This window comes from Haemorhous mexicanus, chromosome 31 (assembly GCF_027477595.1).
Source record: "Haemorhous mexicanus isolate bHaeMex1 chromosome 31, bHaeMex1.pri, whole genome shotgun sequence".
NCBI lineage: Eukaryota > Metazoa > Chordata > Aves > Passeriformes > Fringillidae > Haemorhous > Haemorhous mexicanus.
The window spans coordinates 2,065,426-2,082,238 of record NC_082371.1 but is presented as its reverse complement, the minus strand read 5'-3'; the positions used below and the strand labels follow the sequence as shown (position 1 = coordinate 2,082,238).

At 46.0% G+C, this 16,813-nt stretch overlaps 1 protein-coding gene across 6 annotated transcripts; it reads right to left on the bottom strand.

Moving 5' to 3' along the window:
* Nucleotides 1-228: 228 nt before the first annotated feature.
* HORMAD1 (HORMA domain containing 1) lies at nucleotides 229-15,482 on the bottom strand. Of its 6 annotated transcripts, none has more exons than XM_059870833.1 (15): nucleotides 15,349-15,482; nucleotides 14,644-14,723; nucleotides 14,472-14,523; nucleotides 13,983-14,127; nucleotides 13,621-13,684; nucleotides 12,077-12,113; nucleotides 11,714-11,734; nucleotides 11,590-11,616; nucleotides 10,988-11,055; nucleotides 8,458-8,609; nucleotides 6,854-7,110; nucleotides 6,405-6,468; nucleotides 2,748-2,815; nucleotides 2,034-2,117; nucleotides 229-1,443 (listed from the first exon to the last, which is right to left on the bottom strand). In XM_059870833.1, exons 3-15 carry the CDS (start codon nucleotides 14,502-14,504, stop codon nucleotides 1,363-1,365), a joined length of 1,101 nt encoding a protein of 366 aa, XP_059726816.1. In that variant the 5' UTR covers nucleotides 14,505-14,523; nucleotides 14,644-14,723; nucleotides 15,349-15,482; the 3' UTR covers nucleotides 229-1,362. The 6 variants fall into 6 exon arrangements, with proteins under 6 accessions (XP_059726816.1, XP_059726819.1, XP_059726815.1 ...); XM_059870836.1 differs by lacking the exon at nucleotides 15,349-15,482 and having other exon boundaries at nucleotides 229-1,291; nucleotides 1,380-1,443; nucleotides 14,644-15,332; XM_059870832.1 differs by lacking the exon at nucleotides 15,349-15,482 and adding an exon at nucleotides 14,986-15,331.
* Nucleotides 15,483-16,813: the final 1,331 nt, after the last annotated feature.

Sequence of the window (16,813 nt, the reverse complement as noted above, 5' to 3'; positions counted from 1 at the left end):
CCGTGTCCTGTCCCGTGTCACATCCCCGCTCTAGTCCCGTCCCGTGTCCCATCCCCGCTCCAGTCCCGTCCTCTCCCGTGTCCCCTTCCGTGTCCAATCCCGTTCCCGCTTGTCCCGTCCTGTGTTCCCATTCCTGCTCCTGTGTCTCGTTCCCGCCCCAGCCCCATCCCATGTCCCATTCCCGTGTCCCGTCCCCGCTCCCGTCCCGTCGGTAACGGAACACGCTGCTCAAAGCTGAACGCCCTTTAATAAAGGACCGATGAGGAACGGACATTGTTAATTTAAAAGTCAAAACCGCCAAGGAACGTTCAAGCTGTCCCCCCGTTGCAGGCTTCCCTCCCGTTCCCCTACAACGAACGGTTCGGGGGTGCAGGAGGGCTCGGTACCGTGCCCGCCCCGGCCATAAATCGTTCTGAGCTCCCCCGGTGCTCCTCAGAACGGAGCTGAAGAGCCACGGATACCGAAATTCCTGCGTTCTGGCAGGGAGCCTGGAATTCAAGGCATGAAGGGGGTTTGTTCTTCACCTAAGGATGGTACTTCTGGTCTGGAAGAAATGTAAAGCATCCAACTCCAGTAGGAAAAGCAAAAACTGTAACTCCTAAAACTGTAACAGCCTGTAACTGACAGCCCAGCCCTCTGGAAAGCTCTGGAAATCACCCCAAAACTGGAGAGGTTTTGGGGCAGGCAGGTCCTCAGCTCAGAACCAAAGCCCAGAGGCACTGGTGAAACCTTGTGCTGGGGGATGAATTCCCTCCATCACCATCAGGAGCTGGAGCCAACCCACAAACCCCCAAAAATCCAAGGATTTCTGGTCCTGTACAAAATAAGTTGGGAATTCTTCAGCTGGGCCTTCCTGACATCTTCCTTCCTTCAAACACATCCCATGGAAGCGCTAATGGAGCAGAACAGATCCTTAAACCCAACAGTGGAACAACCAAACAGGAGTGAGGAACTTGGGACAGCAGGAGATGGGCAACTAAAACTGCTCCCTGGGCAACTAAAACTGCTCCTTGGCCTTGCTGAGCTTCATCCTTTGGGCAACTAAAACTGCTCCTTGGGCAAGTAAAACTGCTCCCTGGGCAACTAAAACTGCTCCTTGGGCAACTAAAACTGCTCCCTGGGCAACTAAAACTGCTCCCTGGGCAACTAAAACTGCTCCTTGGGCAACTAAAACTGCCCCTTGGGCAACTAAAACTGCCCCTTGGGCAACTAAAACTGCCCCTTGGGCTTGCTGAGCTTCATCCTTTGGGTAACTAAAACTGCTCCTTGGGCAACTAAAACTGCTCCTTGGCCTTGCTGAGCTTCATCCCTTGGGCAACTAAAACTGCTCCTTGGCCTTGCTGAGCTTCATCCTTTGGGCAACTAAAACTGATCCTTGGGCTCGCTGAGCTTCCTCCTCTTGGGCAGCACGTCCTGGCTGGAGGAGAGCTCAGCCTGGTGCACCTGCCAAGGAAAACCAACACATGGAATTACAGGAGCTCCGTGGGGCCAGGACAGGGCACAGCCCACCCTGAGCAGGACAGAGGTGTGACACAGAGCCTCACCCCAGTCCTTGCCCAGATGTGCTGGGCCTGCAGGAACAGCTGGATGCTGTTTCCTGGCAGAACTGACCCACTGAGGATGTTTTGCTGCTGGGATGTTACAGGAACTGCAGCACAGGACAGGGAGTGGAGGGTTCAGATGGAAAGAGGGGAAATTCAGGCTGCAGATCTGGGAATGAAGGAGTCACAGAGGTGAGGTTTTCACTTTGGCCCAGTGGAAGCACTGGGGGAGCTGTGCTGGGGATCTCTGGCACAAAGTCCAAACCAGCAGGAAATTTGGCTAAATATCAACTAAAACCAAGGAACTTTTCTCTACCTGCATCAAATCAGCTTCCAGCTCCTTGGGACAGAATTCTTTTTGTGTTGGAATTGAATGGGAATTCAGGAAGTGATGAGAATTTCATTCTGTCAGCAGCAAATGCATTCAAGATCTGAGTTTTATTCACTGTTTGCAACAGAAATGATGAGAACTAAAGAAAAATTGATACTAACAATGCAGCTTTGGAATATCTTTCCACTTCTTGTCCTGCTCTCTGACACGATCAGCTCAGATGTTTTACGGGTCAAATGATCCACCTGGAATCAGAAAATAGAAACAATACAGACTGGAGACACCCAGCAGGGCATTCAGTGCTCGAGTTCAAACTGAAATATGGGGTATTTCATGGTGATAAGCCCTGGAAATCACAGCTTTTACAGCTGGGTGTGCTGCAGGGGCCTGGCAGAGAGCAGCACGTGCTGGTTTTATCCAGGAAATCACTGCCACTTACCTACAGCTATCCTGTTTTAAGAAATCTTAAGGACCTATGTGAAGCAGTCCTCCATGTATAAATGCCACCAATTTCTACATGCACGGACTAGAACCTCAATTTTTAGGTTTTAAATCAACTTTTAAACAAGCTTGGTTTGTCTGAATTAGCAGTGGAATCCCCATTAGGCAGTTTATTAAAATGGAAATGACATTCCCCTTTTCACTCAGAAACAGCCCCAGCATCTGTTTGTTTTTGAGAGCTGCATCTCAGAGGAACAGCCTTTTGTCAGTGCTGTAGAACAGTTTTGGAAAACACCAGGAAGTGAAATGGGAAGGAATTTTGTTGCTGTGGGAAATGAGGCTTCAGCAGATTACCCATGAATCACTCAAAGGAGGGAAGGAGCTGCACAGAAGCTCCAGGAGAAGCTGAAGATGACAGGGCAGAGTGTTCCTACCTGAGGATGAGAAACATGGGAGGGAGTCTGGATCCCTCCAGCTTCCTCTTCACGAGCTGAATTCTTTTCTGAAAGAAGGAAAGAATTGGAGAGTTAAATAAAGGTGTGCACAAACCAACAACCCAGAGCAAACACCACCAGCTCTGCTCCAAGAACTGCTGGCAGCAGCTCCTTCCAGAGCACATCCTTAACTCCACCAAGCTTTGAATTTATTCTTTACCTCAGCCACTTCCTCTGCCAACCTCCAGCTCACCCACAGGATCTCTGAGGAGTGGGTTTGATCCCCAGCTCCCTCACACACTGCCCTGCTGAAAGACTGGACTCAAGGGAAGCCTCAGGAGCTTTTTTTGTGCTGCAGGACAGGGAAAAGGCCACTCTGGGCCAGCTCTGCCCTCCCAGCCCCACCCAAGAGCAATCCCAGCTGCAGGAGCAGAACCTCAGGGGGGAACAGGCAGCTCCAGGCAGGTTTGTTTTGTTTGCTGTTTCTAATTCTTGCTGTTTTTCTAGGCTACAGAATGGTGAATGGGTGACCCTGCATCAGCTGTGGAAACAACAGAAGAATTCCAGGCTGACAAATGGGTTTCCCTGTAAATAAAACATCTGCCAGCTCCCCAGGAGAAGAAATTGTCTGGATTTTTGCATGGTTTTGGAACTTTTATGACTCTTCATGTGGTTATTCCAGTTCTGCAGCCTACTAGAATTGTCAAGACAAAAATTCTGACCTACATGTGCTGTTTCCTACACATTTCCACCATTATTTTTCAACAGCATGGAAATGGCAGCTGGTTTGGCAAAGCTGCACCTTTCTTCTCAAAAAAAAAAAAAAAAAAAACCACCAAACAACCCAAACCCAACATTTCTGTACAGCAAATGGGTTCCAGATTGTCTGGATGCTTCTCTACAGCCTCTCCAAGAGGAGCAGAGCAACAAGCAGCAATTCCTTCTGCACTTTGTTTGGCAGCAAAGTTGAGTCCTCAGGCCCCTGGGCTAAGCTGGGCAATGTGCACACAAACCATCCTCTGCTCTTCCTCCTGCTCCACCTCAAATCTGCAAAGGAAGCTCCTGAGATGCCTGAGGACAATTTGGTGTCTCGTGTTTTGAGCTGGAGACAGTCTGGGTGCACATTTTGGAGCTGTGATGAAAAGCAAGCAGTGGGGAGCTTCCAGGGCTGGAGGAGCCAGGACAGATTTTATTTACAGTGGAAGGAAAAACACCTGAGGAAAGTCATTTTTGTGGGGTTCATCCTCACAAAAATACTTTGCTAAAACTTGTACCTATTCAAGTTCCTCTACAAGGAAAGGCTGAGAGAGTTGGGGGTGCTCACCTGGAGAGGAGCTGGCTCCAAGGAGAGCTCAGAGCCCCTTCCAGCACCTAAAGGAGCTCCAGGAGAGCTGGAGAGGGACTGGGGACAAGGCCTGGAGGGACAGGAGAAGGGGGATGGATGGGATATTGGGCAGGAATTGTTCCCTGGCAGGGTGGCAGGCCCTGGCACAGGTGCCCAGAGCAGCTGGGGCTGCCCCTGGATCCCTGGCAGTGCCCAAGGCCAGGCTGGAGCCACCTGGGATGATGGAAGGTGTCAGGGGTGGCACTGGATGAGCTTGAAGGTGCCTCCCAAGCCAACCCATGGTGGGATTCTCTGCTGTGATGCCAAAAACGTTCACCAAAGTGCTGCAGCACACAGGGAAGGGACAGCAGCTCCTGGAAATGTTCAGAGTGCTGCAGCACACAGGGAAGGGACAGCAGCTCCTGGAAATGTTCACCAAAGTGCTGCAGCACACAGGGAAGGGACAGCAGCTCCTGGGAATGTCCAAAGTGCTGCAGCACACAGGGAAGGGACAGCAGCTCCTGGAAATGCTCACCAAAGTGCTGCAGCACACAGGGAAGGGACAGCAGCTCCTGGAAATGTTCAAAGTGCTGCAGCACACAGGGAAGGGACAGCAGCTCCTGGAAATGTTCAGAGTGCTGCAGCACACAGGGAAGGGACAGCAGCTCCTGGAAATGTTCACCAAAGTGCTGCAGCACACAGGGAAGGGACAGCAGCTCCTGGAAATGTTCAGAGTGCTGCAGCACACAGGGAAGGGACAGCAGCTCCTGGAAATGCTCACCAAAGTGCTGCAGCACACAGGGAAGGGACAGCAGCTCCTGGGAATGTTCAGAGTGCTGCAGCACACAGGGAAGGGACAGCAGCTCCTGGAAATGTCCAAAGTGCTGCAGCACACAGGGAAGGGACAGCAGCTCCTGGAAATGCTCACCAAAGTGCTGCAGCACACAGGGAAGGGACAGCAGCTCCTGGGAATGTTCAGAGTGCTGCAGCACACAGGGAAGGGACAGCAGCTCCTGGAAATGTCCAAAGTGCTGCAGCACACAGGGAAGGGACAGCAGCTCCTGGAAAAGGCACCCACAGGAAGCAGCAGAGCCAAACCCAGAAGGGTTGATAAAACCAACCACACTCAGGTGAGGTTTCAGCTGGTGTGGGGGTCTGGGCTAGTGCTGGAGAAAAGGTGGGAAAGTGGGATTTCTGCTGAAGTGAAGCTCAAATAGCTGAAATTTAAAAAAAAAAACCCCAACAAACAGATCCAGAGCACTGGTTTTTACACAGAGGATTCTGCTTCCCAAGTCTGCAGTAACGAGCTCAACAGGACAAAACCTCTCTGAGCTTCATGTGCAAACTAAATATTATCAAAACCTAAATAAATCAGTGATTCTAAGTAACAAAAAGAGTAGAAAAGGCAAATAAAATTTATTACTAAATATGAACCCTCTTCAATTTAGCTTAGCTGATGAAATGGAACAGAAGATCAGAATTTTGAAGAATAACATGAAAATATGTTAATCATGAATTAACTTGTTTACATTTGTTCACCAAGTGCTTCACAGAATGGAGCCCTGATAGAAAATGAGGGCACAGTCATATAGGAGAAGGAAATAATGAGAATTTGAATACAGAAAATTGAGGGGCTTGAAAAATATAAAATAATAAATATAATATAATAAATATAATATATATTACATATTATATAATATATAAAATATAATCTAATATAATCTAATATAATATATATAATCTAATCTAATTTAATATAATATAAATATAAATAATATATAAATATAATATAAATAACATAATATAATATAGATTACATATCATATAATATATGCAATCTAATCTATATAATATATCACATAAATATATAAAGTATAAAATATATAAAATATAAAATATATTATCTATTATAAATATGTTATAATATACGATATAAAACATATAATATATAATACAAATGATAAAATACAAAATATAAAATATACAATATAAAATAAAATCTAAAATCTATAAAATATAACAATGTATAAAATATAGAATATAAAATATTATATATAGAATACAGAATATAAAATGTTATATATAGAATATATAATATAAAATATTATATATAGAATATATAATATAGACTATAAAATGTGCACCTAATATATTTTTAATATATTGTAATATAATATACAAAATAGTATATAATATGTAATGTGAATATGAGTATAATATAATATGAATATAATATAACATATAATATTTTTATCACTTAACAAAATTATAAATATATTTGAGATTATGATATAAAAAGGACCATATAAAGTTATAATATACACAACTATTACCTTGAGCTTCTGAAATATTGCCATGATTCCTATCTTCCACCTCAGTCTCCAGGACAGGATCCTCCTAGGTTAGGGAACAGCTGTGTCACTGAGTGCAGACACACAAGGAAGAAGGTTTCTACTCAGCTGATTCAGGACACACTTTTGAGATGGATTTGTGGTGGAATAAACTGAAATAAATTCATTGTGCCACGGGAGGATGAGGTTCCACCTGTGCCCTGTGCTGTGACACGTGGCAGTGTCCCCATGGCACGAGCTGTCCCTTGCTGCAAACAGGAGCAGTGAAATTAAGGGACAAAAATGAATGTGAGACAGATTGTCCTGCTTAACCATGTCTGAAAATAGAGAGGGTTAAGGCTCACACACAGTGAAATAATCATGGACTTCTTCTAGATGATACAGCCCAAAAAAATGGAACAAGCCACCCGGAGCAAAGTCTGAGCTCTTACATTCATGTCCTGGCTCTCCTCCTGTGGCTCAGCTCTGCTCACCCCGCACACCTGCAGAGGCTCAGCAGTCTCCCCCTGCTTTAGGATGCTCTGATCAGCACTCTCCATGCGCTGTTTCTCAGTGGTGATTTTCAGTTTCAGCAGGTGAAAAGGAGTTGGCACTTCCCCCACGTTCAGGTACATGGGCTCCTCCTTGAACAGCAGCCCCTCGTCACTGGCCTCCTTGAACCCTGGAGGCTGGTAATCAGGGGGTGTCACTGCAGAGAAATTCAATGGCTCAGAATGAAGGATGCTCTTCAAAACTGATTTTAACTCTTTCCCCTTTAAATACAGAGAGTTACTGCAAAAATCTGTGTGGGGAGAGGAGCAATCAGGACTCAGTTTGGAGTTAATAAAGACAACAGGCAGAGCCCTGTTAAAGCTCTCTGGAAGAGGGTGTAGGTACAGAGAGAGAAAAGAGAAGCTTGATTTGTCACTGTGAGGCAGTAACACACTCAGAAAGCAGAGCCAGGTCTTTGGACAGTCACCAGGCTGGGGAATTATGCTACAGCCTGACACACTCTGGCCAACTCCACATGTTTTCAAACCCAGCCAAGTGCAATGAAGTCAGTGCCAGGAGTGTGTTCCTGCAGTGAGATCACTTCCCCTCCCCTTGGGATTCAACCTGTCCTGAGAAACAGCCACACGTGAAACAACCTCATTTAACAAATCCCAGCAGCCACAGAAAAACAGAAAAATGCCAAAATGCCCTTTTTTGGCTTGTTTTGCAGAGCCTGATCCATCAGGGTGCCATGGCAGTGTACCCTTGTGGTGGTGTGAGGTGCCCAGGATGAGGTGAGAGATGAGAATTTGACTCCCATGTTCTCAGAAGCCTGATTTATTATTATGCTATATGAAGTCATATGAAATTATACTATATGAAATTATACTATATGAAATTATACTATATGAAATTATACTATATGAAATTATACTATATGAAATTATACTCTAAATCTATACTAAAGAAAGAGAAAGGATACATCACAAGGCTAGAAAAGAATGAATAATAAAAACCCATGACTGACTTAGAGTCCAACACAGCTGCTGGGATTTGGTCATTAATTAAAAACAATTCACAAGTTTGGATAAACAATCTCCAGAGCACACCCTTGTGGTGGTGTGAGGTGCCCAGGATGAGGTGAGAGATGAGAATTTGGCTCCCATGTTCTCAGAAGGCTGATTTATTATTATGCTATATGAAGTTATATGAAATTATATCATATGAAATTATATCATATGAAATTATATCATATGAAATTATATCATATGAAATTATATCATATGAAATTATATCATATGAAATTATATACTAAAACTATACTAAAAAAAAGGGAAAGATACATCAGAAGGCTAGAAAAGAATGAATAATAAAAACCCATGAGTGACTCAGAGTTTGACACAGCTGCTGGGATTGGTCATTCATTAAAAATTCACATATTTGGATAAACAATCTCCAGAGCACATTCCAGAGGAGCAAACCATGGAGAAGCTGAGGCTTCTCATCTTGCCAGGAGAAGAAATCCTGGCAAAGGGATTTTTCAGAAAATCTCACTGTGCCATACCCTCATCATAGTAGAGGAGTTTCATGGTGAGGCAGACGTCGTTGGGCAGGGGGCTCAGGTTCTGCATCAGGATGTAGATCTTGCGGATCAGGAGGATGCTGGCCTTCTTGGTGTCTGCACAGCTGATGGGGCACTCTGACCTCTTGTCCTTGCTAAAGACACAGCAGCCACGTGTTTTTGTTGTGTTGTGGTTTCAGGGTTTACCCCAGAACCTCGGGTCCCTGCCAGGTGTGGCAGTCACCTCTCCTTTCCCCTCCCAGCACTGTCTGTCAGCCCTGGAATTCCAGAAGGGCCTGGAGTGACTGGCAGATGCAAACTCCTGGGGGGGCACTGGGCCATCCAGGTGTCCTTTGTCCCTTGTACCTGGTTGGTGGCTCCCTGCCCCTTCCCTCTCTTCTCCCCCAGGTAAAAGGGTGAGCAATCACACAGTCAGGGAGTTCTGCTGGAGCTGGTGCTGGATTCAGAACAAAGCTCTGGATCCAAACCCTCCAGCAGAACCCACTCCTTTCCTTCCCCATCACCTTAATCACCTCAATCCTGGAATTCCAGAAGGGCCTGGAGTGATTGGCAGATTCAAACTCCTGGGGGGGCACTGGGCCATCCAGGTGTCCTTTGTCCCTTGTACCTGGTTGGTGGCTCCCTGCCCCTTCCCTCTCTTCTCCCCCAGGTAAAAGGGTGAGCAATCACACAGTCAGGGAGTTCTGCTGGAGCTGGTGCTGGATTCAGAACAAAGCTCTGGATCCAAACCCTCCAGCAGAACCCACTCCTTTCCTTCCCCATCACCTTAATCACCTCAATCCTGGAATTCCAGAAGGGCCTGGAGTGATTGGCAGATTCAAACTCCTGGGGGGGCACTGGGCCATCCAGGTGTCCTTTGTCCCTTGTACCTGGTTGGTGGCTCCCTGCCCCTTCCCTCCCCTCTCCCCCAGGTAAAAGGAGCAGCACCCACGTGGTTCAGGAGTTCTGCTGGAGCTGGTGCTGGGTTCAGAACAAAGCTCTGGATCCAAACCCTCCAGCAGAACCCACTCCTTTCCTTCACCATCACCTTAATCACCTCAATCCTGCAGTTCCAGAAGGGCAGATTCAAGGGATGTCCTCTACCCCCGGGGGGACACTGGGCCACCCAGGTGTCCTTTGTCCCTTGTACCTGGTTGGTGGCTCCCTGCCCCTCTCCCTGGGGTTAAAAGGAACAGCACCCACGTGGTTCAGGAGTTCTGCTGGAGCTGGTGCTGGGTTCAGAGGCCAGAATAAAGCTCTGGATCCAAACTGACTCCTTTCCTTCACCATCACCTTAAAGCTGCTCTGCCAGAGGGAAACCTGAGGAGCAGCAGAGCTCCTGCAAGCCTGGACTTGTCTCCACGTGCTCAGCTGCAGCTCCCAGCTGGCCAAAAGTGTCTCTGGGGTCAAACACCACAGTTCCACTGCTTGCTTCAGCACCAAGGGCCAGCCAAGCTCAGGCAATCCCATCCAGCAATGTTGGTAAATATTCCACTAAGGTTCAATACAGAGGGAGCAGTTTCACTCTCTGTTTGTTTGTTACCAAACACGTTTATTGCCTGAGCTCTGAGACTGAGCACTGCAGTTCCTAACCCTGCACGTTCTCTGCCCCTTGGGAGATCAAACCCTGAGCCAGGGACATCAGGAGAGTTCAGGGGTCAGCACCTGGCACCAACTGCTCCATCCTACACCACACAGTGCTTAAATACCCAAAGAAATACTGGAAGAAAGAGAAAAGGAGGCACTTGTGAAAGCCTCACCTGCCAGACTGATACAAGGGAAATGAAGCTAAGGTTTGGCCTAGAAATTGTAAAAAACTAAACAGCAAACAAAAGAATTCTGAAGAAGAGGAATTGGCTGGAGCAGCTTTGTAGAGTCACCAATTATTTGGGTGGGAAGGGAACATAAATCCCATCCCATCCCACCCCTGCCATGGGGACACCTTCCACTGTCCCAGGTGGCTCCAAGCCCCATCCAGCCTGGCCTTGGGCACTGCCAGGGATCCAGGGGCAGCCCCAGCTGCTCTGGGCACCTGTGCCAGGGCCTGCCCACCTCCCAGGGAGGAACTTCCCCTGTACATCCAGTCCAAACCTGCCCTTTTCCAGTTTCAGCCCAGGGATCCCCTCCCCACGGCTGGGGATGCCCAGTGAGCTCATCTCAGCAATGGGAATTCCACCATGACTGAGTTGTGTATCACAATTTATATTTCTGTTGGGTTTTTGGGTGTATTTTCCATAATTTCTGCTAAATGAGGAATTCCATGTAACATTCAGTATCTTGAAGGGTGAAGCTTCACCCTCCCCACATGGAATATCTCAAATATCCTCACAGAGCATCAGACTCTGACCCTGAGCATCACCTCCTGAGTGGATATTAAAATTATCCTATCTTGTTAATTATTATATTATTATAATTAAACAAAATTATTAATTGTATTTTAGGAAATATGTTGATAAAATTAGTCTCGAGGTGCAGAATTTAACAAATGCAGAGCTGTGACATTCAGGTGTGTCCAAGGGACATGGAGCTGTACCTGCCAAAATCCAGGAGTGGCCCATTGTGGGTGTACTTGAACTTGAAGTGGTAACACTCTGTGACTGTCTGCAAACAAAGCCAGCAATTAATAAACTGATCCTAAGCACTGCAGCTCTGCTCACTAATCTATCAACCTTTAAAGGAATAACTCCAGCCCAACTCCCACGGGCTTCCTAATCCTCTAACAATTACAGCACAAATGCATAAAACTGTTTAAATCATCATAAAAATGATGATTCTTTTCCAGGATTCACCATGAGCAAATATTTTGAAAATCAGCTGAAGTTTTTAGCATTAAATATTCAAAATTAAAGTTTCAGTTGCTATGAAAATGGAAATGTTCCCCACGTGGAGCATTTGTGGTGACACCCAGTGGGTTTGGGTGTCAGAGTCAGGATGGGACACCTCACTCTGCAGTGACATTCTGGTCTCTTGCACAGCCTGAGAATACTCCAATGGAATTCCACACATGGCAATTCCCACTGACCCCAGCCATTTTTACACCTGGTATTTCAAAATGCTCTTTTTTTATAGATGTTCATGTTAAATATTCCTGCTTGTACCCACATTATCATCAGGGAGATATTCCAGCAGATTTACCTGAGGATCTTCTGTCTGGGTATAGACCTGTGGTTGTGAAGAAAACAGAGGAGTCAGAATGAGAACTGCACATCCCCCAAAGAATTCCCCTAAAAACATGGCCCTGCCTTTCAGAGATACTCACTGCTAGCACAATCTGCCTCAGCTGTCAGGAACAAACAGAGAAAACAACAAAAAAAAAGAACATTAAATAAATTTCATTGCCCATTTGTGCTGCCCAAGCTGCTTTGTTTCTAGCTCTGGTATCCAACACAGGCAACCAAGGCCTGTTGGAAGAAAAACTTCTTCCTCTTCACCCCTCTCCTGTGGAGGAGAGGACTCAGCTGCAGAAAACACCCACAGATCTCTGGTTTTTGTGCTGCTGTTTACAAGAATTTGATGCAGAAATGCCTGTGCATCCCACACTGCAGCTGACTGAGCTCAGCTGCTCCCTGAGCAGACTGAAATCAACATTTCTAAACAACTGAAAGGAGACTGGAGGACTTACGTATTTCTTCTGCAAGGCATCATAGCATCCTAACATCCTGCAAAAACCAAACAATATTGGCCAGCTACTGCTAATTTTCACTTGTTTATCACTAAACCAAAAAAAGATAAACTTTTGTGTTTGCTTTTACTGATTAGAGCAATAAATAACACTTATCCATCATTCTATCATTAGCAGTTATACAAGCTTTGTAACACCAAATCACTCTAAGCTCTTGAAAGAATAATTAAAAATAGAAACTGGGGGTAAATCAATTAGAAATAGAGTCTGGAGGTAAACCATTTATCAGTCAAATATTGCAATGCTTCAAACACCTTCCAACACATGTATTGATACATCAGGGGAGCAGTTTGGTCTGGTTGCAGGTGTCCATGGCAGAGGGTTGGAGAAGGGTGAGCTTCAAGGTCCCTTCCAACCCAAAGCATTCCGTGATTTTATCATAAATCAAGAATTCAGCTGAACAGCAACACTGCTGAAGCACAAAGGAGTTATGACCTTTATTCAGATGTTGCCATTTCCTTTTTGTACAAGACCCAAATCAAAACTTACCCTGTATTTTTTTCTCTTCCAGTCAACAAACAAAAATTGGGTTTGGTGTGAACGAAAGGCCGCTCCCAAGAGGTGCCACACCCCTTCCCTCCAAACCAGGGAGCCTGAAGGAGAACTGCACTCCTTCTATCTCCTCACCCAGGCAAGATCCATGAGGAAATTCCAGCTTTTCCTCACCTGGTTGATTCCACCTTTCACATCAACTCTCAGCCCTCAAGCTTTGCTGAGTGCAGCTCCCATTTCTCTTGGGTTTTTGGTGGATTTTCTATAATTTCTGTAACATTCAGTATCTTCAGATAAGTAAATCCAGTGTGAAGCTTCACCCCCCCCCCCCATGTGGAATAGCTGAAATATCCTTGTTCCAAAATCCAAACCCCTCAGCACTGCCAGTGGATGAATGCAGTGGGGAAAAGGGAAAAGAACCTTTGTGGAGGGAACAAAACACAGGAATGGGGAAATAAGGTTACAGAGGTTTCTAGAAAGCAAGGAGAGCACCTGGAACAGAATTCAGAGTGCTGTGAGCAGGGAGAAAACCAGCTGCAGTCCCAGGTGACAATCCCAGGCAGCTGTGGCAGCGCTCAAGCAGGCAGAATGTCACTGGCAGGCACAGCTCTGCCTTTGAACAAGAAACCTGAGAGTGCCACTCTCTAAAAAAAATCTGTGAGTGAGATCTTTAAATTTAAGATGCAAAATGGTGGCTTTGAGTCTCCTGATCAACTAGAGAGGAAGGACTTTTAGACTTTTGCATTTCTGGGCACCCTTGAGTGCTCAGGAGCACCCAGAGGAACGAAGTGTACAAATACATAGTGGTAAATATTTAGTATTTATTTAAAAGAGTCACCCTGCAAACAGATTTGTGCTCTCAGCCCTGAGAAAACACCATGGTTACATCTGTGACACAGATGTGGGAGAGAACTTTTTGCCTTTATCTGCAAAGGAACCTTTGAGCACTTAGATGCTGAGGAAGTGTTACCTGTGTGCTGCAATCCACCTACCATTTCACCAGCTGGGTAGAGCCAGGACAGTTTTTGTCTTCCCGCAGAATTTTGACACAAACATCTCAAAAAAACAACAACAAAAAAAAAAACACACACACATTTACTTAGGACAAAGTGCAATGAAAAGTTCACTGCCTAAAAGTACATATCATGAAGAGACTAAAATTAAGATTACTGACAAGCATCAGCTTAGCTTTAATGCTGAGTTAGCAGCAGCAATAACAACATTTAATTTATTAATATGTGAAGTTTCCATGTCATGCACCAAAATGGCATCCAGTCATTAAAAAGTCTAAATGCCTTCAAAAGCAGCTCCATGACAAGAGTTTGTGTCAATTATCATGGAAGCAGCCCCTTACCATCCATGTATCTGGTTCCATAGGCACTTTCAGGGAAGATTCCCCTGAGGTATGTGATGCAGGACACTGCCACTGCCAGCAGCCTCTTCACCAGCATCAGGGACTGCTGCTCCGTGGCTATTTTCTTGGGAAATACAACTGCACTCTGAAAATCACAGCAAGAAATCAATGAAATTTTGGGATTTGTAAAGTTAAGCACATTCCTTACACTTGGTGTTACAGTATTTGTAGGACACAGCTGGTTTCTACCAAGCACTCAGCTGAATTCAGATTAATGTTCTGTATTTTTACATAAATTTTTAATTCATAATTAAAAGCCCGAATTTCCCTGCTATTTTCACATTAAGAAATATCCCAGAGCACCTGGGTGCACTGTTCCAGCCAAAACTCCCCCATTTTCCCCATTCTTGTGCTGAAATACACCATATTTACAAAGAAAACCGTACCACAGCACTCCTTTGCTTACAGTATTTACAAAGAAAACCATACCACAGCACTCCTTTGCTTCTGAGCAGTTGCCATTCTGCAGAGACTCCTGTTCCTGTCAAGGAAACACCTGTATTATTACCTGGATAAGGAAAAAGTCTGCAGCTCTCCAGCTTCTCCAGGGCATTCCCTGGCTTTACAAACACCTCCAAACAAATCACCAGCTCAAACAAACCTGGGTTTTCCACGAAACTGAGCAGGATGGCTCCTCTAATCATCCCCAGTATCAGATTTTCACAGCAGCACAGGCCTCCCCTGAGGATGCAATAATTAGAACGTTTTTTTCTGTATTCCTATGAAATATGAACATCCAAAGGCAGTTCTCTTTAGTACTAACTGGTGCCCAACCTACAGGATTTTCAAAGGACCTTATGGAATTCTCCCCACATTTCAAACACCCCCAGAATTGAGTTGTTTCCATCTGTAATTTAAATGAGTATGGGAGAAACAGAACCCTCACTGCCCTGAGCCTGACTCCACATAAACCTTCCCTCTAATTCAGGAATAACAAATGCACCCACGCCTGAGGAAAACACCTTTCCCAAATTAGAAATAAGGTCTGGATCACGAAGGGCATGGAGCTCCCCTCAGCAATCCTCCATAAACCCCCCGATGGCAGCAGGCGGCCGAGTGGGGAAGGAGCCGCCCCCCATCAGCCTCAGCCCAGAAACCACCACCGGCTTCAAGGGAAACTGAGGCAAGCGGAGCATGAAAGCGCGAAGACACAACACTGCAGAGCAGCGCGGGGCGGCGGGCAACAAAACTCGGGAGATGAGGTGAGAGATAATCGAGGAAAAACTGGAGGAGGATGTGAGGAGAGGGAAGGGAAGTGAAGTAAAGAAGGTGAAGGAAGGGAGATGAAAGAACCGCCCGCCCTCACCCTCAGGGCGCCTTTTCCCGCCCTCGCCCTCAGCGGGCTCCACCGCGCAAACGCAGGGGGCGGGGCTTGCCCTCAGCGGGCTCCACCGGGGGGCCGTGCGCAAACGCAGGGGGCGGGGCTTGCCCTCAGCGGGCTCCACCGGGGGGCCGTGCGCAAACGCAGGGGGCGGGGCTTGCCCTCAGCGGGCTCCGCCGAGGGGCCGTGCGCAAACGCAGGGGGCGGGGCTTGCCCTCAGCGGGCTCCGCCGCGGGGCCGTGCGCAAACGCAGTGGGCGGGGCTTGCCCTCAGCCGGCGCCGCGCGCGCCGCGCATGCGCAGCTCCGCCCCATTCTGTGAGGGTTGGAATGTTCTGGGCTGTGAGGGAATTACAAAGATTTTCCATTTCGTTTTTCATCACTGCTCCTGCACTAATACCCAAAAAACCCACCCATATATTAAAATGAATATTCTATGTGTCATGTTAGAAAGTTACGCTGTATTAATTTTCTTAAGTAGTGTGTTAAATATAGTTTTAGGTTATAATGTATGCTATGTAAGATACTTTTTTTAAAGCGAAGACTTGCAGCGAGATAGCAACCACAGGACACCTTAAATCTTTCAGAGAAAAAGAATTTATTGCTCTCTTACCGAGTTCTTTCCCCCTCGCTCATCCCTGAAGAGCCATCAGGATTCAGAGGAATTAGCTGACACTGCCCAGACAGAATCCTGTGTTTGAATGGAATTGATGCATCATGGATGAGGTGTATGAATATGCAACAGGCTGTTGCTTTTAAGGGTAAATCCTCTGTTAATGTGAATCCTTTTTCGGGTTTATTTTGCCCAGAAAAAGGTACCTGGACCGTCTGTAACTCTTTGTTTTTATTGCCTTGCCCTAAATCCTAATTGTCCAGATTTTTATTACTCCAATTATATTGCTATCTTTATAACAATTTTATTACTATTAAATTTCTAAAATTTTAAAAAACAAGTGATTAGCATTTTTCACAATTTGTTGTTAACAAGCAATGATGAGAATGCCTTTACATTAGACACTGTAATTTCTGTTTTGCCTTGGGCTAAAATGGCATCCAAGCTCCAGCTGGGCCAAAACAAAGTTACATATTTACACTTAATTTTGAGAAAATTGAATAATTCTTGGGATAATACACGTGGGAATAATAGAGGGGTGATCTTTGGGCTCCGTTTAAACGCTGTAATTTCTGTAGTGCCGTTTCTGTAGTGCCTTGAAATAAAATGGCACACGGTGCATCCAAACTCTAGCTGGGCCAAAGCAAAGTTACATATTTACACTTAATTTTGGGGACATGGCACAATCCTTGGGATAACACACGTGGAATCACTAGCGGGGGTGATCTGGGCGATCTTTGCGCTCCTTTCCCCCTCACCACCCCCGGCCCGCGGTGCCACGTCCGTCCCCATGGCAGCGGCCGGAAGTGGCCGCCCCGTCTCCATGGCAACGGGCGGAA